General features: G+C 43.3%; 1 protein-coding gene across 2 annotated transcripts; it reads right to left on the reverse strand.

The window, feature by feature from the left end:
• Positions 1–128: 128 nt before the first annotated feature.
• LOC107374068 (gasdermin-E) lies at positions 129–4,888 on the reverse strand. 2 transcript variants are annotated; one of them, XM_015942221.3, is made up of 10 exons: positions 4,730–4,888; positions 4,348–4,561; positions 4,044–4,236; positions 3,571–3,748; positions 3,085–3,205; positions 2,888–3,004; positions 1,477–1,604; positions 1,225–1,399; positions 1,030–1,103; positions 129–925 (listed from the first exon to the last, which is right to left on the reverse strand). In XM_015942221.3, exons 2-10 carry the CDS (start codon positions 4,550–4,552, stop codon positions 662–664), a joined length of 1,455 nt encoding a protein of 484 aa, XP_015797707.3. In that variant the 5' UTR covers positions 4,553–4,561; positions 4,730–4,888; the 3' UTR covers positions 129–661. The 2 variants fall into 2 exon arrangements, with proteins under 2 accessions (XP_015797707.3, XP_015797708.3); XM_015942222.3 differs by having other exon boundaries at positions 4,348–4,882.
• Between the last annotated feature and the right edge of the window lie 19,891 nt (positions 4,889–24,779).

Below are 24,779 nucleotides of genomic sequence, written 5' to 3' on the forward strand. Positions count from 1 at the left end.
CATTGTAACCTTCCTTTCAACATGATTGACACATCTGTTTAGTGATTATTTTACTGTAAAATTCTTCCTTATTGTGCCTTCAGGGGTATTTACTGCTATTAATGCAGAGAAATAATCAATGCTCAAACTATTAATAGCACTTTATTAAGCAGCTTTCCAAGGCAATCCATTCTAAAGTCAATTGAACACAAACTTTTTAGATTTTTAAGAAAATCCAGGGTTCTTTATATTTACAATTAGACTTTTGAACAGAAATTAATTTGAGACAAAACTCAATGTTTCTCCAATTTATATTGGTCTTAAAACATGAAATTAACACAAAGTAGAGAATTTAAAAAAAACTAAACATTAAGAAGCATGAAATAAAGTGCTCTCTAAAATGTGGAATGGAAAATTTGGACAAAAGTTTACATTTTCAGCCAGCAAAGCTTTTGATTTTAAATTCAGAAAATCCAACACATACAAACTCTTTCAATGTGATTACCTGATTTTTAAAATGCTGTTTCTGACACCTATAATGTACATTTCAGACCCTGTGGGAGAACTTGCAAAATCGTTCAAATTCTTACGTTCCTCACTGTAAGTGGGCGTTCCCTCTGAGAATTATATTTGGAGTATTTCAGACTAAACAATGACGAGAACAAAACGTATGTATTCAGTTTTAGACTGTTCTCAAATGTGCCTGATCAGCACCCGTGCATACGGAGGCTTCCGGACAACCTTGGGTCAGCGAAGCAAGACACCGAATGGTGATGCACAGAACCAGAGGAAGGTTACTTTGTTGATGGATTTCTGCCCGCACCACGTTGCTTTCTCTCTTCAGGGACACGTGGAATGATGCAAACAGATGTTCGATTGTCTCATAAAGATCTGTCAGATCAGAGCTGCTCAGAGTCATCTCTCTACCTCCTGATACACACTGCACCTATGAAAGACGAGAGGCAGGCAGCTGAGTTTAAGTGCTTACGTTTAAAAATAGCCGTTCAACAGGCTGCTCTGTTAAATTAGGTAAAAAATAAAATCACTGACCAGCGGCTCCAGAGTCCGTAAATCCATGGGGATGCTGCATTTCCTCAGGGCAGCCAGATGATCCTCTGTCATCTCTGAAAGACAATCCAAAGGGAATTGGGTTTTTGGATCTGTTAGAAATTATACAACTCATTGCATTTCTGCTTCAAACTTTAAAAATCTTCCCAGACAAAACATTTAAAGAGAAAAAATCACCATCCAAAGCACTGATCATGAGATGCAGCGCTGTGAGGGCTGATTTCATCCGACTCGACTCCACTTCACTAGAAAGCTCCAACAGGTCAAGAACATTTTGGATTTTCCCACGATGAGATTCTGTCAAGTCAAAATCAGCCAGCCCAGGCTTCTTATCCACAAACATCTGGTCCAGCTAAAATAGAAAAAGGTATTTATACTCCTTGTTTGACTCCACTTTTTCAATGACGAGACCCTCTGTGTCCCACTTACAACGGTCTGAAACCCACCGATGGCCCCAGGCTGCTCCATGAGCTCTGAGATCTGCTGTAGCAGAGAGGACCTGGTGGACGGTGGGAGAGCTGAAAGCAGCTGGAAATGACCTCTTAGGTCCTCCAGCTCTAGGGTTTGAAAAGTGTGACACAAAATTAACACATTATGAAAACTCAAGCTCACACAGAAATGTAAAAATGACAAAGGCTTAAAATACTCGGGATAGCTGATTGGAACAAAAATGCTAGCTTGGCCTGCCAGACTCGTCCTCTGATTAATTCTGCACAGAGAAAGAGTCTGGTTCTCACAGGCAGAGGCACATGAGGGGCGGGATTAGCCAGCTCAGAAATAACCAATCAGAAGAAAGACGGACATGCCGACTGTACTGCGCAAACGTTGTAGTTGTTTAGCTGTAGAAAAAAAAGGAGTCTGGCGACGGTGCACACATCTTCCTGTAGAAGAAAGGCTTTCAATTCATGTTTATTTATATAGCGCCAAATCACGACAAGAGTCGTCTCAAGGCACTTCACATAATAAACATTCCAATACAGGTCAGTTCATTAAGCCAATCAGAAATAATGTTTCCTATATAAGGAACCCAGCAAATTACATCGAGTCACTGACTAGTGTCAGTGACTATACCGCAATCTTCATACTAAGCAAGCATGCAGCGACAGTGGAGAGGAAAACTCCCTTTTAACAGGAAGGAACCTCCAGAGGATCCTGGCTCAGTATAAGCAGCCATCCTCCACGACTCACTGGGGATCGAGAAGACAGCAGACACACACACGCACACGCACACACACACAAACACACACACACACAATAATGTGTCTATAGTTATATTGTGATGTCTTAGTAAATATTGTATTTGGTGAGAGATAAACTTTATTGTATTCATCCTAGTGAATCTATAATTAAACGGGTAAACTAGTAGTAGCACATCCAACGTCAAAGAGAGGAAAAAGTTATCAGGAGAGGGAGAATGTTTAAGTGGTTAGCAGCAGTGTGCTGGTCGATGGCCCCCTCCATGAGGCCACCACAGCTCAGCAGAACGTCGTTGTAGCTTCTTCTGGGGAGAAAAACACTTACAGAGCGCTTCTACTTGTTGTTTTAAAGACGTGTCCAAGTCACTTAGAACAGAGGAAAGAGCCGCAGCGACCTCTGCTTCAGTCGCCATGTTTATGACTAACTCGGCGTTGTGTGTGACGTACGCTACTCAGCGCTGATTGGCTCTGTTAGAATTCTCAGGGGGCGGGGTTATTGAATAGGAGAGTTCCCAGACCCTAAACAGAGGAGTCGTCTGGCAGGCCAGGCTACAAAAATGCACCTTGAATAAAAGAAATGGACCAGACTTTTACAGCTAAGTTAAAGGAGATGGGAGCATATCCTAAAAGGTAGCATCATTTACGTTGTTGAAGAACGTGGTTCCCTGAAGTCTTGACAGCAGCTCCTGCCACACCCACCAGGTCTTTTGCCATGCCGTCCACTTCAAAACCTCCATTGGTGTCTGACATCAGACACAGCTCTGTAAAGAAAACACAACATCTTAAAAAGTTAGCAACATTTATTCTACCTATTTAGCATTGTGAGAGAGGACTGTCTCACCAAAGTGTCCATCCTGTTTGATCGCTAACTCTATAAGGCCATAGGCTATTGTAGTGTGGGTAGGAATCTCCATGGTAACGTTGCTGTCTTTGTTCAAATTCCCATTTTCCTTCAGTGAAGCCTTTAAAAAACAACAACAGTGCAGCAACATGTCGACACAAAACCAAAAAAATAACATAAAGGAGACTGAAATGTTTTGTAGTTGGCAGTAAATTGTTTTTTGTGCAAGTAATAAATTGTATTTTTTTAGATGAAAATATGTCCTATTCCCACTTCTTAGTGATGGTTGGTTCAGACATCATGCAGAAGTGAAGCTAGCTTTAGCAACAGTTGTAGAACAGGTGGTAAACAAAAACGAATCCATAAATGTTCCAGTTTATAGTCGGTGCAAAAAAACACACCTAAAGCAGAAAATAACATTCTTGCGTTGTTAAAATAACAACATTTTGAATATCAATGTAAAGTGATGGTTTTGTGCAGCTGTACCAATTTATGGCTCTTGGGGCCGCAGGAGGTCAGCCCCCCTCCACACTGTCCACCCTGCTGTACCTCCTCTATGACTGAACATGGCTGAGTGACCACAATGCGCTCCTTCACGATCCCAAACACCTGTCTGTGCTTCTCCTTTGTCTGCTGGATCAGCCAGTGGGACATGTCCAGGACACTGGAGCAAAAATTTCCAAAACATCGGTAAGAATATTCGTAAAAACCCTTAATTTGAAATAAACATACGTCTAATCTACCAGTCTGTGAATTCTGCTGAATATTCAGTTTTACATAAAGCCGTAAAATGATAGAAAACACATTTAGAGACTGGCTGCAACCTTTTGTTGTTAATAATCAACTAGGCCTTGTGTTGGTGTGAAACTTTATGGTTGAACAAAGATCGCTCCTGCAGTAGATGACGTTTAGTGTCCTATCTGTGGGCGATCACAGGTGACTCAGGTGGGGACACCAACCTGTCTTTGCAGTCTAGCAGTAACTTTTGCACTTCCACTTCCTCTTTCTTCAAACTCCCAAAAGACGACTGGAGTTTGGAGGAGTCTTTCCCCTCCACACTGATGGTGACCTTTGCAAAGCTGGCGTCCACAGTCCCCTGGATGTTGTCGCCATACGTCCCACTGTATTTGATGAAGTCACTTTCCACCACAACTGAGTAAAAAGTTAGTCAGATAGTTCTTCTGTGATCTTATCTGGATTCTTTACATTTTAAACATATTAAAGGAGAGGAGACCACGTGATTAGGATCAGGAGTGCACCTACCTGGCTTTACAGGTGCGTCTCCTTTCAGTAAGTCCCCGAGGACAAAATCAGTAGGATGATATTTGGGTTTCTGCCAGAACCAGAAGCGTTTACGTTTCACTACCACCGTTAAAAGTCCAACAGCGTCGTTCAAGCTGGATGCTGGGATCAGAAAACCTCCCTTATCCACCTCCGCCACAAAGTTTTTAGTAGCTACGGCGAACATTTCCCAAATCTGGGAGAAAGTAAACCGGTTAGAAGATACACATGAAAACAAGCAGCTTACTTACAAACCAGCCACTCTCTCCTGAGGCTGAACACCAGCAGCTCCAGCTCACACTTCTGCTTTCTGCTCACTAATGCAGCTTAAAGCAGTTCAAAGAAACCAAAAGCAAACACGTACCTGGACGTGAGTCTACTGTACCGCCAAATACGCACAGAAGCTGAAACTTTTTTTTGTTAACGGACAATACTAACAAGCTAATTCTCATTTTCTTCTTTTGTTTTGAACAAGCGACTAGTTGAGGCCCCGCCCACTGGCTTCCGGACGGCTCATGGGCAGAGCTCGCGGTCACGTGGTTAACGGAGCTGACGTCTCACCCACAAATTCGAATATGGAAATTCCACTACCTCCGCTCCGCTCCGGTCCGCCCCCGCCTTCCACAGCCGCTCGCTTCCGAAGGTGCGGAGACCTTTTTTTTTTTTTTTTTTTTTTTAAATTTAAATCCTTCAATCAAACAGTCAGACATACAAATATGGTAAATAATAATATAAAAAAAGATGTAATACATACACAAGAGAGTAAAAGGCAAATACACAAAATAAATAAACAGAAATGAAGTAAACACAAGAGTAATTAAACAAATACATTAAACAGCGTACAAGTATTCAGAGTTTTAACTGCTTTTTTGTTCTGTACACAAGAAATGGTGGATATATACTGTTCCAGTTCTGCTCTTAGCACAGGAAAAAATGGCTTTTTATTACAGAGTTTAGATTTATGGATATGGAACTTAGCAACAAATAGAATCAAGTTTATCAGAAAGAGTGCATCGTTATCTTTACCACTGCCTCCAAAACAACCAAAAATGACATTTTTATAGAACAGGGAGAAATCAGGAAGAATGTTGTGAGTTAAGAATGAATTGACATCTTTCCAAAACTTGTAAGTAAACTCACACGACCAGAATAAATGTGAAGTAGTTTCAGGGTGTACGTTGCAAAATGAACACTTTACATCAATATCCTTCTTGAACCTACTCAAACATACCTTCGTGGGGTAAAACCTGTGTAGAATTTTAAAAGAGATTTCTTTAATTTTGTTGGTCAAAAGAAACTTCTGTGGCAGGGACCAGACTTTTCCCCAGTCTACGTTATGTCCAAACTTGTCCCAATAGACAGTTGCAGGTGAAATAGAGACCAAGTCAGCCTGAAATAAAGATCTAATTTTGGAGTTCGATGTTTTATAGGTAGAAAAACAGACTTTGCCTAGTGGAAGCAGAGTTAGATCCAAAGGTGATGCTGATAACGGAGGACAGACACAAGCCGTCTTAAATAACATACGAAGACCTGAGGGCACAGCATCAAATACTATAGAAAATTTCTTTGGGCTTATTGGAATTTTATATTTGGAAAGAAATTCTGAATAACTATATAGCAGTCCATTCTCATTACAGAGCTGACTGACTAGTATAATACCTTTGTTGAACCATTTTTCATAAAAAAGAGACTTGTTCTTATAGACAATATTATAGTTGTTCCAGCTATAACATCTCTGTGGAGAGAAGTTGTGCTTGTAAAGCATTGCCCATGCTAAAAAAACCTGTTGGTGAAAGTTGGAGAGTTTAATTGGAATTTTCTGTATTTTGTAATTACAGAGCAGAATAAATTTTAGGCCACCTAATTGTGAAAAGACATGATGAGGAATGAAATTCCATATGGAAGTAGGGTTTTTGAGATATTGCTTGATCCAATTTATTTTAAATGTATTATTGAGGGAGCTAAAGTCTATAAAATGTAAGCCCCCTTTGTTGTATGAATTTAAAACTACAGACTTACGGATGTAATGAGTTTTTCCTTTCCAGAGAAAATTAAATAACATCTTGTCTACAGATTTACAGAAGGAGTTATCCACGTGTAACGATTGAGCAGCATAAGTTAAACGAGAAATGCCTTCCGCTTTGGTGATCAGAACTCTGCCTTTTAGAGAAAGATCTCTTTGCGTCCATCGGTTGAAAACCTTCTGAGTTTTTTCAATGAGGGGAAGAAAGTTTAACTTCCCTCTGGCTTCTCTATCTTTAGTGATATGAAAGCCGAGATAAGTGACTGAGAGTTTTACAGGAATATTACAGATTACAGGAGCAGAGCAATTATGAACTGGAAGCAGTTCACATTTGTTCAGATTAAGGATGAGGCCAGAAGCTTTGGAAAAACTACTAATAAAGTTAAGTGCAACTGAAACCTGTGAGGCATCTGCCAGAAACAGAGCTGTGTCATCTGCCAACTGACTAATTAAAATATGATTATTAGCGATACTAATGCCTTTAATGTTACTGTGTTTAATGTGCAGATTAAGAAGTTGGGCAGCAAGAAGAAACAGATAAACAGAGAGGGGGCACCCTTGCCGTACTCCCCGCTTTAAATCAAACCTTGGGGATGTGCCATTGCTTAATTTGATAGAACTATTTCCATTATTGTACAAAGTTTGGACAGATTTACAAAAGAACTGACCAAAACCAAACTTTTTTAGGGCTTCCATTATAAAATCATGCTCCAGGGAGTCAAAAGCCTTATAGAAGTCCAAGAAAAGGACGAAGCTATCGTCATGAACTAACTCAGAATAATCTAATAAATCTAATATCAATCTAACATTATTTGAAATATGTCTATTACGCATAAACCCCGACTGACTTTCATCAATAATAGAGTCAAGCACTGATTTCAGCCTCTTAGCAAGTACCATCGCAAAGATCTTATAGTCATTGTTCAGTAAAGAAATAGGTCGCCAGTTGTCCAGTAGGAGGCAGTCTTTCTTTGGTTTAGGAATGAGAGCAATTAATCCTTGAGTTAATGTAGGAGGTAAGGAGCCTTTGAAAACACTCTCAGCAAAAACTTCCTTTAAAAATGGAGCTAGGCTCTGAGAAAATTGATTGTAAAATTCTGCAGTAAAGCCATCCGTTCCAGGTGATTTGTTTATTTTTAGCTGGTTAATAGCATTAGTAATTTCCTTCAGTGAAATAGAGGCATCACAAAAATCGGAGTCAGCTTCAGAAATCTGATTAATATTAGGGACAGAATTAAAAAAGGTAGAAGCTTCCTGAGAGCAATATCTTGAGCTGTAAAGATCACTATAAAACTTGGCGCAATACTGAGAAATTTTTTTTGGGTCATCAATGATTGTTCCATCAATTTTTAATTGCTGAATGGAGTTAATTCTAGATTGCTGCTTTTCTAGGCTAAAGAAATATGCAGAGTTCTGCTCGCCCTCTTCGAGCCACTTGCGGCGAGATCTAACAAAGGCACCTTGCGCTTTGCGTTTATATATCTCATCTAACTTGAGCTGCTGATTGGTAAGCTCCAACTGTTCTGACTCAGTGAGTGCATCTAATGACTTAGAAGTTAGGAATGCAATTTTAAGTATAGTGTCGTTTTCCTCTAATCTCCTTTTTTTTAGCTAAATCACTACTATATTTTCTAAGGAATTTTGCAATTTCGTACTTCAATAACTCCCAGTTAATGCTAAAGAGATTTTCATTTTGAGCTTTGTCCCAATATAGTCGAATGAAACGCTCAATCTTAGAGGTCACTTCCTTGTGTTTAAGGACTGTACTGTTTAATTTCCAATAAGAGGTTTTAGGAGGACCAAGAGAAAGAGAAGGAATGATAATTTGAATAGTCTTATGATCAGATAGGGGTGCTGGTAAAATATTTGTAATCACATTTTTCAAATCCTTGGATATAAGCCAGAGATCAATGCGAGACTGCTTTGATAAAGTTTTGTTGCTCCATGTATATGATCTCTGTAGCGGGTGAGTATCTCTCCATGTATCAGTTAAATCAAAGCTTTGTAAGAATGTCTTCACATAAATATTAGGGGAGCCTTCATTCCTTGAAGGCAGCCTATCCAGGCGATTACTTAACACAGTATTAAAATCCCCGCCTAAAACTATAGAAGCTTTCGGGTATTTAGATAACCAGTAAAGGAGACGTTCTTTCAAATTATCAAAAAAAACCATGTTCTCTGCTTGCGAATTGAAGCCATAAGCATTAACTGTAATATAACTTACACCGGCAACCTCTAGGACTAGCAATATGTAACGACCGGTTTTGTCACGTTCAGAATTTAAAACTTTTCCACTAAAGCGGTTTTTCAAAATACAAACACCGGCTGAACGCTCCGACCCATGAGACAGCCACATGTCGCCCCCCCACTGTGATTTCCAGAAGTTGGTGTCCTGTTCAATTGAATGTGTTTCCTGTACAAAACAAAAGTCAGTATTAAGTTGTTTGCAGTATAAGAATATAGCCTTTCGTTTTAGATGGTTTCTCAAACCTCTTGTGTTTAAAGAGATAATAGACAAAGACATAAGGAAAATAAACAAAGTACAATAACAAGACCAGAAAAACTAGCACGTATGCGAAAATAGATAAAGGTCTCAACAAAGCACCAACCTGAGTCTGAGAACAGCAAACCTTATAAAAAATTGTGAACATGTGCTACCAAATTCAAACAGGCTGTAAACATTACAAAAATGTCGCTTAGCTAGGAAAGTCTATTCAGCGTCTCAGGGAGGAAGAATTTCCTTTCCGCCCACAAAGGCGCGACCACCTACATAGAAAGCCAGCTTGCCATCTTTCCGCGCCTGGTCAACAAGGGGCCACAGCTTCCTCCTTTTCTCTCTGTCCTCTTCTGACAAGTCCTCCGCCAGTTTCAAGCTCTTGCTCTTCAGGAAAGTGGAGTTTTTGGCAGAGCGCCACACAGCATCACGGTAGTACCTGGAGATAAAACGTATGACGACTCCTCTTGGTTGATTAGCACCGGGCTTCCTAGGGCCAAGGCGGTGAACGACATCGATGGCATCCGGAAGCTTGGTTTTGGCCTCAGGGAGCAGACCCTGGCATATGTGAATAATCTCTCGTCGTAGATCCTGCTGATCCTTCTCTTCTAAGCCATGGAGCTTGAGATTCCAGCGTCGGGAGTAAGCCTCGAGCTGAGAGACACGCTGCTCTGTCTTATCAGAATTAACTTTGCAATCTTTAAATAAAATTTCGCAGCGGTCAACTCTCCCTTTTAGTTCTTTTACTTCAACACAAAGAGTATTAAAGGATTCTTTAACATCCGCAATTTGCTTGGTGTTTTCTGTGACTGCCAGCTTCACTTCTGCAATCACTGCGGAGTTGTCACTCACCAACTTTTCCAATGCATCTGACCTGTTGTTTATCAGCTGTGTGAGGGAGAAAAGCTGGGAGAGGATTGCATCCGTTGTCGAGTCTTCCACTCGTCTCCATTTAGGCGCAGGCGAGTTGACCGGGGTGACAGGGAGAGGCGGAAAACTATCTTCCAGTAACGAGACCTTCGGTGGATCCGCATCTGACTCGAGATAGTCATGCATATTGTCAATTAGCATGTTGTTGGTCTCCGGCAGCTCAGCGGGAGCTAGCATAGCAGCCTTGTTAGTAGAGCACGTGCTGATCAGCACCTTCTTTACATCACTCTTCCCCTTCTCCTGGGGTTTCATCTTACCAGCAGACGTAGCCATAGTGCAGCCAAACAGACGCGACAGATAACTAAAGGCGAAAGTTCAGTTTGTTCACTCTCTAACTATATGGAAAACAGTTCGGTTTGCGGAGCTCAGCGACGCACGTCCACTCAGAGCGCCATCTTGGTCGACCCCCCCAGGTGCGGAGACCTGAGGTGGGCAAACAAGCATGTGCGGGATTTTCGAGATCTTGCGATACAGTCCGAGCAATAAACACGGAAGTTAGTTCCAAACACCCGTTGTGTGGGAGAAGCATCGGCATGAACTGTTTAATCTGCCCTTCATTTGTGTTGAGAGATCAGCAGTGTTTGGATCAACAAAGTGTGACTACTTTGATAGTAGAAACTGTATTTATGGCAAGCACAACTTCCGTTTTTCACAATAAATCGATAAACAAAAGGCGTTTTTTGTTTCATATGCACAGATTTAACAACTTTTAACAACTATCAATGGCGGCTGAAGTTTAAATGCACAAAAGTAAGCCATAAATACAGTTTCCACTATCAAAGTAGTCACACTTTGTTGATCCAAACACTGCTGATCTCTCAACACAAATGATGGGCAGGTTAAACAGTTCATGCCGATGCTTCTCCCACACAACGGGTGTTTGGATCTAACTTCCGTGTTTATTGCTCGGACTGTATCGCAAGATCTCGAAAATCCCGCGCATGCTTGTTTGCCCACCTCAGGTCTCCGCACCGGAGCGGAGCCGTTGTAGAGCGGGTACCAGTAAAAATTGAGTTCGGAAGCGAGCAGGGGCGGAGCGGAGGTAGTGGAATTTGGGAGCGCCGTGAGTCGGTTTGAACGGCGTATGGTGGGACAAATCACAAAAACTGAATATTGTCACATTTTCCCTGGCTATTTTTGGTAATTATTGAATAATATTATATTATATATTATGTCGTAACTCCTTCACAAAGTAGCCTATTTATTTATTTCCGAGCATTTGTAGGAAGACAGACACCCGTGACTGTTCTACATTACAGGAACACGACAGTCCTAACACACTGTAGAACACATTTAGACCACATACATTACTATAATATAGAAATAAATTTGATGTAGTAATGCAACACACTGCTCTAATATAAGCATACTTAATAACTTCAAGTCCTACAAGAAACCAGTACATGCATCTATAACCCAGTTTATCTGGCTTCTATAGCCTGACTAACAGCAACTAATGAAAAAGAAAACTTTAATAAAACTGTATGGTCAAACATAGTAGATAAAAAAGTGTTATTTGTGAAAAAAAGAATACAAACTTGTACAACATGTATAATAGCATTTTAATAAAGCATTTTACCAACTTTATGTTTAGTCATTACATATGCACAAATAAGCTGAATCATAAATTTTGAGCAATATATTCAAGACCTAATGAAACTCTTTTGAATAACTATTAAAATTAAATGTGTCCGTGGGTTAAAATTTGAAATAACAAATTTAAGGGTTGGATAAAATTTTAAATGTAATTTTACATCTCTATATTGTTGGTTCAGATCAATATTTCTATATGTACAAAAATAGTATTTTAATAATACCTTTATAGGTTGAATATCTTACATGGTTGGCTGCGCTGCATATAGCAATTGGTCTGAGGGAGGAATCGGAATAATGGCTTCCCCAAAGACGCAGAGAGAAGAAAATGGTTGGCTCAAGTCAGCAGGAGCAACCTCACCATGACCAGTGATCACAATAACAAAAAGCTGTGTGCAGTGAGTTTAATGTGCACCCTATAATGTTTTCTATCAAGGCTCTACATGTTCTGCTCTCAGCTGCACAAGGCTGCAATTAAACTGTTAAATGTGGCAGGAAATAAACTAATACACCACTCTACAGGCACATTTTGAGGAGGGACAGTTTACTAAGCTTAGGCAAGGCAAGGTGAGACTCAGGGCTGATGCTGTGTTTGTTCATCACCCTGAACCAAGGAGGAGGAAGGACCCCGCAGTGAGAAGTACAGCAGAACCACTGCATGTTGATCCACTGACCAGCGACCACACATATTGTACTCAAGTAAACTGTGGTACAAATCTTTTTAAATATTAGACATTTTTATTTATTTTATTTTAATATGATTCTTTATTCTAACAGTGCCATTATAATTTCAGAGAATGAGGAAAGCAGCAGCAGCAGTGAGGCAAATGAGATGATGGAAAGTGAGGGGGGACATGAGATGGTATCAGGAGAGAGGGACATCCCAGGAAGCCATGAGGAGCCGGCGTCAGGGCCAGGAGGAGAAAGGAACAGGCTACGCAACCAGGGAACCCAGCTGGAAAACCTAAGGGAGGAAACAGAAAATCTAAAAGGCATGAAAAACACAAGAGGCATTAAATGGAGTAAACAGACAATCAAAAAGGCCGTACAGCTCTGTTTTTCAGTGGGTTCAACAGGCTACAGGTTTCTTCAGGACATGAGTATCCCTCTGCCTGATGTTAGAACCCTGCAAAGACAAATGCAGCCCGTTAAGCTAACCATTAACCAGGTGTGTTAGGAGAGGTGTGTGACATGCTCAGTGAAGGTTAAAAATCTGACAGAGATGGAAAGAGAGTGTGTGCTTACTGTAACGGAATGAAATGACTGTTTTCCACCAAAAGTCATTTTCCCCCTCTCCTCTGACACAGAACTAGTCTGCATGAGATATTGCCTCAAGGTCTCATGCATTCGTTATAAAACTGCTTCTTTCCAGCTCAAGAGAAGAATGAAGAAAATAACTCTCTCCTTTTAATAAATCAAAGAACTCTATTTTAATAAAGCTAATCAAACAAAGTGTTAGTCAATAATAAGATGTGACTGATCTGTGAAATCAAAATATTAATTACTTTATTATAATTCTATAGAATATAATAAGTAATATGACTTTAAACGTTTCCACTAGGACTGATCTCACGTAGCGTTAAAAGACATGACACATTACTTTCACTGATCCAATCAGAATCTGCCAGATCTGACGGAGGCGTGGTTTTGGTGGTGTTTGGTAAATCTGTCATCTTTTTATTCGACCATAAACCAAAACATCCAAAGTATAAAACTATGCCCACGCCATCTTTAACGCCAGTTCAAAGCGTTCTAGAGAAGTTGTCGGAGTGGCAAATCCGTAACTTTCCTCTTCAGCCGAAAGAACCAACGACAAGCTGGATAAAATCTGTTGTTGTTCCAACTGCTGCAACGGTTCCTTTCAGAATAAAAGCTGAACCATCACGACCCAGGTTTGGGTCTCGCTAGATGCCAACAGGGGCGTAGCACCGAATTCTGGGCCCTAGGTACAAGTCTTCTAGTTGGGCCCCCATGCTCAATTATTTACTATCTCTCTTACACATTTTTTTGTCATGCTATAAGACAAGATAATAAATATGATCTTAGTTTAACCTCTATATTGAGCAAATACAAATGCCAGCATAATAAAAGTGAAATGCCCAGACTTCACATATAATTATTTTTATTTGCCAACAATGTGTTCAAACAAAAATCCTGGAATTTATTTTCCAGTAAATGCCCACTGACGGGTCTTCATGTTAGCAAAATCACTTATGAGATCTTTAAAGTCCAATCCTTTGGCTAATTGGCTTTCAATAGAAAGAAGAGCTAGGCTGTTCAGTCTATCCTGGGACATTGTTGATCTCAAATCATTTTTCACCAGTTTCAGTTTGTTAAAAGCCCGTTCACCCCCAGCAACAGTCACAGGTAGAGTGCAAAATATCCTCAGTCCAATACAAACTTCTCCAAAAATGCTCTGTAATTGCATCCTGTAGATGGCATTGAGCAGCTCAAGAGGAGACCGAATGTGTGGAAATGTGGCACCATATGATGTTCTCAGGTGTAGCATCTCATTCTCAAATTCAGCTGTGAGATCCTTGTAATATTTTCTCATCAGTGCCTGGCATGATATCTTCATCTGCTCTTCAGTCATGTCTGTCTCTTCAGTCATGTCTGTCATGACATATTGATATATTAAATACATATGACATGAAATAAACCAGGTTCTCTCTGTGAATGTAATGTACTCTAAATTTTATAATCCCTGCATTATCAGCCAAATTATAAGATTGTCCGTTTTCAAGATCAAATATAAAAAAAATTAAAATAGGCTTAAAATATCTAACCAAGTCAATAACAATCCTCTAACACCAGTGTAACGGAATCAAAGTGATGTAACTAACCAAAGTTGTATTTTAATACAGTGTTAGTAGTTCACTTTTTATAAACAGAAGAATAGGCTGTTTTTATCATCAGGGAGTTTAATTAAACACTCTGTAATGACTTTGAGACAATAAAAGAGAGAGAGATGGTATCGTTTGAGAATCTTTAATTTCTGAATTATAAATTCTAAACAATCTACCAGGACTACTCTGTGATGGATGAGAATGAATTCGGATGTTGTGTTGGTGCGTGTGTGTGAGTGCGTGTGTCTGGTTCAGATTCTCTAGGATGACGTAATCGAATCTGGTCGTCTTTGTTATGACTAGGTATCACGAGGCTTATAAAGTGATGACATGAGCCGCTATTTTGCCGTGTACGTACCCAGTGGGGTCTCCCAAGTAGATCAGGAATTGCCAGGTCTGGAAACCTCGGATGTACGGTGGAGCTGTCGGTGCAGCGATCACAACGTTTCAAAGCCCGTCTGGAGGGTTGACCCCGGTACCGTTCAGCGGCGTCAGCAGGTGCTCTTATTTTGAAAGGACGTCGTCTGGTTGTTAAACGACGAAAATCTCCCGTTTCACAGTTCTTAGTTTAAAGAAAACGCATCCGGCCAGGCTGCGCTTGTCTTTAGGATGATGGTGAACAGAACTGAAGTCAAGATGGAACTGACTTAAAATGGCGTTGCCTTGTTTTATATCTCTGAATTGTTGATAAGTTTCAGTAAAGTAGATTGGACACTTGAAGTCAACACCAGATTCTCCTGCGGCAGCCGAAAGCTCTGATTGGTTGGAACAATGTGTCATGCATTTCTATGGAGATGAGGATCAGTATGTCTGCACCGTAGTCCTGGTTTCATTAAACATAATTCATGACATATTTATTTCACAGATCAGTCACTTGATTATTGTTGATCAACATCTGTTTTGCTTAATAATTTTAATCACAAATAAAGTACTTTGATTAGGTAAAGCTTCTTCTTCTCCTTCGGACTCTTCTCCTGGAATGTAAACAGTCTGAGGAACAACCCGACCTTGGTTTTTCTACACGGTGTTATTGTGCCCAGGGGCCAGCTGTATGGAGTTGAAAACCATGAACTTCATAACCTTACATATCCCCCCTTTTCAAGGTCAATGTGGTCCTTCAAGAGACCACTTGGTCGTTGAACAAACCCAAGTTATGAAGAATCTCGACAACAGAACCGGATGCGATCCCAAGGGAACAGCCGTCTGCGGTGAGGCACGAACCCCACGCCGGAGAACAGTCTCGCACACTCCTCAGGAAGAACACAAGTCAGTAGGTTATTAATTATTCCCCATGGAAGTCATAAACGAAGCAACAGCAACGTCATATCCTCACGGGCAATAAAGCAAAGCAGGAGCAAATCTTGGACGTATCCACGAACAGTATTCCAATTAAAAATCGATTGTTGTATCCGCAGGCAGGGCAATATTCCAAATAAAAATTGAATTATGTAAGAGTACTTATCGTAATCCACAAAAAGGGAAGAGCGGGTGACAGTAAACCCAACGAATGAGGTGTCCCAGCAGCCACGCCGGAACCACAGTCGTCCAAGGCCAACGAGCCGGAGCACCCTCAGGAGTAGTCGATGCAGATGACGAGTCACGGATCCACCCCCAGGACGCAGGATCCTCACAAGCTCAACAGAGGAGAGAGAGCACAGTGTAGGCACTTCAATGTAGACACGACAAAAGTGCATTTCATGTCATCAAAGAAATAAAAATAATAAAAACCTAACTCTATGAGTGCCTTTTGTACTATGTGTTAGTTTTAAGTGTAATTACCCATTAAGTGAAGAAATGGATGCAGCCCTGACTGTGTAAGATGCAAAAAGGGATGATGCGAGAAGCAGAAAAATGAAAGAAACCCTAACTGGTACCAGTGAATCCTCACTGTAAATACTCGTGTCAGGACAGGGGCAAAATTGGTTACAGCCCAGTAGGATAAATCAAAGAATTGATAATCACAAACATAATTTTCACTGTTAAAATCAACTGGTCAAAGGTACTATAAAAAAACGGAAATGTAAATCAGCACAAAAATGTAAATCAGTGGTTAGTAATCATGTTCATGTTAATGTACCTCTAAGGAATGGTGATTAGTAAAGATTAAAAAAAACAAAATTTTGGACAACAGTACTATGTGGCCTAACCCACTCACTGTTACCTGGCCTTTTACCTGACTCCAGGAGCCCACAGCACGTCCGTCTCAACACACCTTAAGTCTGCCCGTGACGTATAACAGGAAAGACAACCATGTACACTCACAAACAAACAAATTTGTGTAATCAGAGATAGAAATCTGTGGAACCAACGGGACGCGTTTATCACCCCCCTTTTGAAGTCGGTGGATTGTTGTTGTTGGTGTCGGCCAAATCTGTGGGACCCTTGTGCAGTTTGATATGGTCCCTGTGTACCCATTTGTGGACGGGCGCCTTGTTTTTGTCGGCGATCTTGATCTGATACACGACCGGTGAGATCTTATCTGTAATCAGGTATGGACCCGACCATCTGGGCAGAAGTTTCTTAGCCAGCTTCCCCGAGGTTGCATTGTTGTTACCCGTTTTGGGAGCGAAAATGTAGTACCACGCCTGGTCACCTACATCGAGTTCGGAATGTGAGGCTTTCTTATCGTAATAAGTTTTTCTGCCTTCAGCCGACTTTTCCAGAGACGCCTGTGCGAACGAGAATGCTGCAAGCAGGTGATCTCTCAGGTCCTGCAAGTACTGGTCGCTTGTACACGCCGGGGCTGTGTCGGACGGAACCCGTCGTTGATACAGCAGGTGAAGCGGAAGGGTCATCCGCCTACCCGTCATCATTTCAAACGGGGAGACACCTGTAGACTCGTGAGGGGTAGCGCGTATGGCCATGAGGACCAATGGAAGTTTCACATCCCAATCTCGGTGGTTAGCTTTTACGTACTTTTTTAACATGCTGATAACCGTGCGGTTCACCCTTTCGACCTGTCCAGAGGCCTGGGGCCGGTGGCTAATGTGGAACTTAGCCTTGACACCCAACAGTTCCCAAAGATGTTTCATCACGTCAGCGGTGAAATGGGTACCCCTGTCCGAGTCGACCTTCGCGGGCAGACCGAAGCGGGCAAAAACGTGATTCAGCAAGAGGACCGCTGTAGTCTTAGCCGTGTCATCCGGAGCCGGCAAACATTCAACCCATTTGGTGAATGCGCAGGTGACAGTCAGTATGTACTTACTCCCCCTGGTGGATTTGGTCAGAGGCCCCACCCAATCGAATTGCAAGTCCGACCACGGAGTGGTCTCACCCTTTCCCTGTAGGGGTGCTCTGTGCGTAGGGTTGGACGGCTGAAACTGACAACAAACCAAGCAACGCTCGACGTGGTCCGAGATATCACGACGCATCCCCGGCCAATAAGCAACCTGGCACAGGGCACCGAACGTGGCCTTGACGCCTTTGTGACCGGCGGATGGAGAGTCATGAGCCTGCAAGATCATGTCCCTCCTCAGCGGTTTTGGAGTAACAAGGACAGGCGGCGAAGGAGGCTTGGCGGCGTGCATCAGCAGCCCTTCGACGACCCTCAGCGTGGACCGCACACGAAAGAGAGAGCGAAGCTCTGGAACGGAATCAAGCTCGACGGAAGTCGGTAGTTGGGTTTTAGGATCAGAAATGTACTTGATCATCCTGCTGATAGCAGGGTCCCGGGATTGAAGACTGACAAGATCGGTATCCGAGTAGGCAGGTTGAACGGCCACCGCACCTTTGGGTTGTCCCGAGTTGGACGTTTTAGCAGCCCGAGCTCGAGTAACAACACACACCTGGTTTTCATCAGGGAAAGACCACACATGTCCATCAAGCCACCCGGGTTCGAAAACCCACAGGGGACCATCGGTCGCGCCCTGTTTGGCCAAAGAGTCTGCAAGGTCGTTCAACTCCTTTTCAGGACCGGGTGCGCGAGAGTGACCTTTGACTTTACGCCAGTAAATGTGCATGTCGAGTGCAGACACCAGAATGTCACACGCCCTGAAGAGGGCCTGATTTTTGACGGGCTTCCGGCTAGCGGTCTGGAACCCGTTACTCTTCCATGTTGGTAGGTGACACAAGAAACTGAGACGCGCGTAGTCCGAGTCAGTGCAAACCACCAGTTCACGGAAGCCATGGTCCCTAGCGCTACGTAGCGCTATCACGATCCCCGCTACTTCAGCATACTGTGAAGTCTTTCCACCCAGAGAGTAACAACGGGACTCCCTGCGGTCACCGTCTACCCAGACGACACCCACGCCCGCACAAGGCGCGGAACCGTGCCGAAAAGCACTGCCATCCACGTATACGGTCGGTAAACCCGCACAGTACGACTGGTCGTAGTAGTGGTGGTTGCGGTTTAGAAGAGCCCGAGGGGGCCTGGCTGGCGGGACTGACGCGATGGCGTCGTCCGAGCAATGTTGGCACGCAGCCAAACCCATGCCAAGAGGGCTACGTCGGTTCTGGGCGTAGCGCACCTCGATGTCGAAACTTTGAAGAGCCAGCAGCCACGAAGCGATTCGTGAATTGGTCACCACACCATCCCTGATGCGCTGACTGTTAAGGAAGGTCACCGGCTGGTGCTGTGTCTCAATGATGATTTTCTGTCCGCCAATGTAGTTCGCAAAGTACTTAACTGCCCACATGGTGGAAAGCAAAGCCTTTTCACAGTCCGAGTATTTCAACTCAGGTCCAGTCAAGAGCTTACTAGCATAGGCCACGACACGCCTGTCGCAGTCATGAATCTGGTAGAGACCAGCACTCAAACAGTGAGCTGAGAAACCAACCTCAAGATGGAACTCCTTGTCACAGTCGGGGAGCGCCAAGCACGGAGCCGAGCACATGGCGGCCTTCAGGTCATCCATGGCCTGCTGGTGCCGCTCCGCCCACTCGAACGCCACATCCTTCTTCAACAGATCAGTCAGAGGTCGTGCCAACTCAGCGTAATGTTCCACGAACTGACGCGAGTAGTTGCAGACCCCCAAGAAGCTGCGAAGTTCGGAGACGTTCGTCGGAGGTGTGATGGTGGCAACACCCTGAATCCTGCCAAGCTGAGGCTGCACTCCCTGTGGTCCCACAAGGAGGCCAACGTACTGAACTTGCGACCTGCACCACTGTCCCTTGGCGAGAGAGATCTTAGCACCCGCCGCCGCGAGCTGACCCATAACATGGTCCAGCTCGGCCAGGTGGTCATCCAATGTACGTCGACGAACAAGAATGTCGTCGACATAGATGAGCGTCCCACGCTCTCGAGCATCGGGGCAGGCCTTGTTCAAGAAGATGTTGAACTCAGCCGGCGAGTTGGAATAACCAAAAGGACACCGGGTGAAGGTGTACTGCCGGTTGGCAAAGGAGAAAGCAAGTTTGTGTTGGTCCGATTCGTGGACGGGAATCGTCCAGAATCCAGACGCAATGTCAAGGGTGGAAAAGTACTTAGCATCTTTCACTCTCGGAAGCTCCTGCTCCAGGCGTGCCATAGGCCACCTAGACAAGGGGACCTGTTTGTTGAGTTGCCGGTAGTCAATGGTAAGTCGCCACTTACCATTAGGCTTCAGTACCGGCCACAACGGAGCCGAGTAGGTGCTGTTGCAGGGTCGAATGACCCCGTTAGCCAAGAGGCTGTCAATGATTTCCTGGACCGGTTCTATGGACGCCAGGGGAATCTTGTATTGCCGCACAAAGGACGGCGGTGCATCTGGCCTGGTAGGAATCCGGACTTCATGGATAGTGGTCAGACCACAGTCCAATGAGTCAAGTGAAAGAAAATCCTGGTACTTTAGCAAAAGTTGTCTTAGCTGGTCTCGCTCGACATCGTTGGTGAGAGCATCTGCTTGGTCTATGACCTTCTCAATCTGTAACAGAAGTTCCGGGGGTCTACCCGGTGGCTTCGAGAGTGGTGGTGAGGTCGAAATCGCGTCCCCCCGCGAAAGATATGCCACCGAAGGGCGTCCGCCTGTGTCAGGCCACGGTTTGTACGGCTTTGGCTTCCGCACACGTGCAAACAGTTGTCCGGACGCACCGCTGATTCTAGCGTCAAGGCGTTGGAGACAGTCCAACCCTAAGAGCATGGGAATCGGCATCCCCTCGGTGATGTACACGAGGTGTTTAAAGGACATGCCTCCTATCGAGATGTTGACCTCAGTCGTCGCAGCCGCGGGTGAGGGAGCGCCATAGAACTCGTCAAAATCTTTTGGGCCCGAAATGAGTGTGGGGGGTGAGCTGTCCTCCCCCCTTTGTTCGCACATGCTGCTGTAAAGAGCTCCGCTGATGAGCGAGATGTCCGCTCCTGTGTCTAATAATGCGACACAGCGATGTCTCTGATTAACAGTGACCTCCACTGCGGGCCTATTAGATCCCTTTCTCACGACCAGAGGTGCAAGCAAAATTTTCTCAGTGACGGCGGTGGCAGTAGTGGTACTGCGGTCGGCATCCGCGGGTTCATCGCCTAACATCGCCACGGATGGAACGACCGGTGAGGTGTCGTCGCTTTCCTTAGAGGTGTTGTTGTTTTCCTGTGAATCAGAACCTGTGAAAACATCAACCTGCAGCATTTCAGTCTCATTTTGTGGCTTCTCAGGCAAACCCGGACCTGCAGCCCGTGTCGCCTGAGAATCACGCATGAATTGTTTGACGTCCTCGCCGTCTTTCTGAAGAGCGCAAATCATGTTCATCATGTTAGTCATCATGGGAAGGAAAGTGTTTTGAATCGCCGCCTGAAGTTGGGCTTGAAATTGCATCGCTACCTCTGAGTCCATTTTCCAAAATAGTAAATAGTCTTTTCCTGTTTTATTTACTAATTTACCCTTCTAATTAGATGTTTACTTAGAAAAAAAAAAAAAAAACCTTACCTGTAGATTTTTTAAAGAATTAGTTACAGGGAAGCTTGGCTGGTGAATGAATATTTTGGGCAAAATTGTTCAATAATGCCAAAAAATATCATTGTCATTTGACCTGCCCAAGATGGCAGGTCGAGCTACGTGTCGGGCACCTAAGATGGCGGACCGCCGCGCATGCGTCGTCCGACACCCGGCCTGGATCCCCGTAGCAATCACACGATTCTGAACACTGGAGCGTGTTTCAGAACCGCCGCTAAGGTTACCTTAAAGTACTCCGTACCGGAAGGTTTAGCGGATTAAAGGACGCAGTTCCGCTGCGTCGGAACGGCTAGAAAGCTCCGCGGGACGCGTTCCCGAGCCTTCACACCGAGAGTGGCTAGTTAGCTCGTCGGCTAATGCTAGCGAACGCCCTGTAGCGATCAGGGTCTCAAAATTGCCTCGATCAACCAACGTGCCTCTCGCTCCGTGATTGAAAGGGTCTTAATAGTGTACGCAATCTGGATTCAGTACCGCTCTGCGGGTGTTCTCGGCTGACAGCGTTTACCGAGCAGTCAAGCAACGGCAGGTGCTAACGAGAATTCCGACTAAGAACAGCGCGAATCCTGCGCTCATCGAACGGAAATAAATTTCCGACGGAGTCTTCTGTCTCCGATTACACAAATGGACGCACACAGTGTCACAAACACCACGACAAACAATAAACAGACGGTTCCAATGCAATAAAACAGGAGAAATGTTTACCCTTAGATGTAGGCCTCAAAATGGCCACCAGCACACGTCAGCACTTAAGGTGTTTTGATGAAACAGCGCCTCCCGTTGGAGGGTGATGAATGTGCACCCCCCTTTCTAAGAGCTGACTGAGGAAGCGCTCGCCTTTTTCTTATTCTCTAACACACAGACACAGATAATCCCAAAATGTCTCAAAGTCGGCACAAAATGCAACAAACTGTGCAGATATCAAGCTAGGCTCGCCATATGTAACGGAATCAAAGTGATGTAACTAACCAAAGTTGTATTTTAATACAGTGTTAGTAGTTCACTTTTTATAAACAGAAGAATAGGCTGTTTTTATCATCAGGGAGTTTAATTAAACACTCTGTAATGACTTTGAGACAATAAAAGAGAGAGAGATGGTATCGTTTGAGAATCTTTAATTTCTGAATTATAAATTCTAAACAATCTACCAGGACTACTCTGTGATGGATGAGAATGAATTCGGATGTTGTGTTGGTGCGTGTGTGTGAGTGCGTGTGTCTGGTTCAGATTCTCTAGGATGACGTAATCGAATCTGGTCGTCTTTGTTATGACTAGGTATCACGAGGCTTATAAAGTGATGACATGAGCCGCTATTTTGCCGTGTACGTACCCAGTGGGGTCTCCCAAGTAGATCAGGAATTGCCAGGTCTGGAAACCTCGGATGTACGGTGGAGCTGTCGGTGCAGCGATCACAACGTTTCAAAGCCCGTCTGGAGGGTTGACCCCGGTACCGTTCAGCGGCGTCAGCAGGTACTCTTATTTTGAAAGGACGTCGTCTGGTTGTTAAACGACGAAAATCTCCCGTTTCACAGTTCTTAGTTTAAAGAAAACGCATCCGGCCAGGCTGCGCTTGTCTTTAGGATGATGGTGAACAGAACTGAAGTCAAGATGGAACTGACTTAAAATGGCGTTGCCTTGTTTTATATCTCTGAATTGTTGATAAGTTTCAGTAAAGTAGATTGGACACTTGAAGTCAACACCAGATTCTCCTGCGGCAGCCGAAAGCTCTGATTGGTTGGAACAATGTGTCATGCATTTCTATGGAGATGAGGATCAGTATGTCTGCACCGTAGTCCTGGTTTCATTAAACATAATTCATGACATATTTATTTCACAGATCAGTCACTTGATTATTGTTGATCAACATCTGTTTTGCTTAATAATTTTAATCACAAATAAAGTACTTTGATTAGGTAAAGCTTCTTCTTCTCCTTCGGACTCTTCTCCTGGAATGTAAACAGTCTGAGGAACAACCCGACCTTGGTTTTTCTACACGGTGTTATTGTGCCCAGGGGCCAGCTGTATGGAGTTGAAAACCATGAACTTCATAACCTTACACCAGTGTCATCATGCTATACGAAAAACAGTGGCAGCTTCACATTCCTGAGATTACCACGAATCCATCGATACCAAGTTTGTCCTGGTCCATGACTGGGAAGGAGCTGAAATATCCACACAGAATGAACTGTTTTTACTGCGAGGTCCGCGAAATAATTGGCGGCGGCCGCCCGCGATAATAATTCTGATTAATATATATATATATATTAATTAGTGTTTTCACTGATAACACTAATTAATTTACATTTGATCTTGAGGGTGAAACTAAAGGCGTTTAACACTGAACACCTAACATGAATGCAGCTTCTGAGAGCTAGCTAATATCAGCTAAAACTGTGTTCTGCTGCTGCTGCTCACCGTCCTTCTACTTGCTTCTGTTCAATTAACTTTTCCTCCTTCTCCTTCTTTTCTTTTCTTTTCTTTTCTTTTCTGGAAGCCAGATTTCCCTTTCTTGGGAAAAGACATGACTGACTCTCCTGCCTCCAGCTCTGGCTGTCGGCATCTGCGATGTCTAGCTGTACATGCAGCAGTGCAGCCCCTGGCCGCTGGTGTGGACTAAACCACTTTGCACATTTTAAGGGGTGATAGATGCCTCAGAGATTATTCAGTTATTATTTTTAAGGCGAAATTCTGTTTCTTAACCTCTTTATCCAGGTAAAGGGAAGTTTATTAAGACATTAAGTAAGTTGGGGGGAAAAAAACAACAACAATAAAACATTTTTATTCAAAGCTGTCTCAGGGCCCCTCCCTGCAGTGGGCCCTGGGTAAACGATACCCTTTCCCCCCCCAGTCTGACGCCCCTGGATGCCAACAAAACCATCGTGACCCGGAAGTATCTCAAAGACTGGTCTGGTCGGCAACCGCTGCTGTTCCTACCGGCTTCGGTTCCAGAGAGGGTCCAGCTGGACCTCGACATTCCTGATCTAACGGGGACTTCCACAAGGGTATGTAGGCTGGCGAATTGGCGTCGAATGTGTTTATGAATCTCCTAATCAAAGCTTAGAATGAAGACATCACCTTCATTTCCCATCAGAACTAATCGCTTCTTCGGATTTGCTGGTTCTGAGCAACATTCCACATCACACCATTCTCCATCTCATTCACCTTAGTTACACCATACATTTAGTGTTAAAGTTAGTCTAGTGAAGTGAGTGATAACGAAGCTGTTATCAAATCTCTGCAATAAAAAGTTCCAATTTTCTGATTAAAATAATCCAACAGATCCATAAGGTTGATTTTATATTTTTTAGGGAATCCTGCATCTTATGGCTTATTAAATAACATGTAATTTAAATCATGACATTACTGTGGATGCAATGGCAATCACTCCAGGCATGCATCACTCCATCACAGACCCAACTGGGTTTTGCCACCACCGTTGTTTCTGGTCAGCTCTCCGCTCAGCCACTATGAAAACATGAAGATGGACAAACAACACAGTTTAACCTTTAATGGTTACATAAGATCTTTGTTTTAGTTACCCTTTGACATTTATTTATTGATAATTGTGTTATTGTTAATTCTTATTTCTTGTCATTCCTTAATAACAAAATTGCAAATGCTAAAATTATAAAGCAAGTGGAAATGAGCAGTTTTATGGAAAATGTCTC

This window comes from Nothobranchius furzeri, chromosome 5, assembly GCF_043380555.1.
Source record: "Nothobranchius furzeri strain GRZ-AD chromosome 5, NfurGRZ-RIMD1, whole genome shotgun sequence".
Lineage (NCBI taxonomy): Eukaryota > Metazoa > Chordata > Actinopteri > Cyprinodontiformes > Nothobranchiidae > Nothobranchius > Nothobranchius furzeri.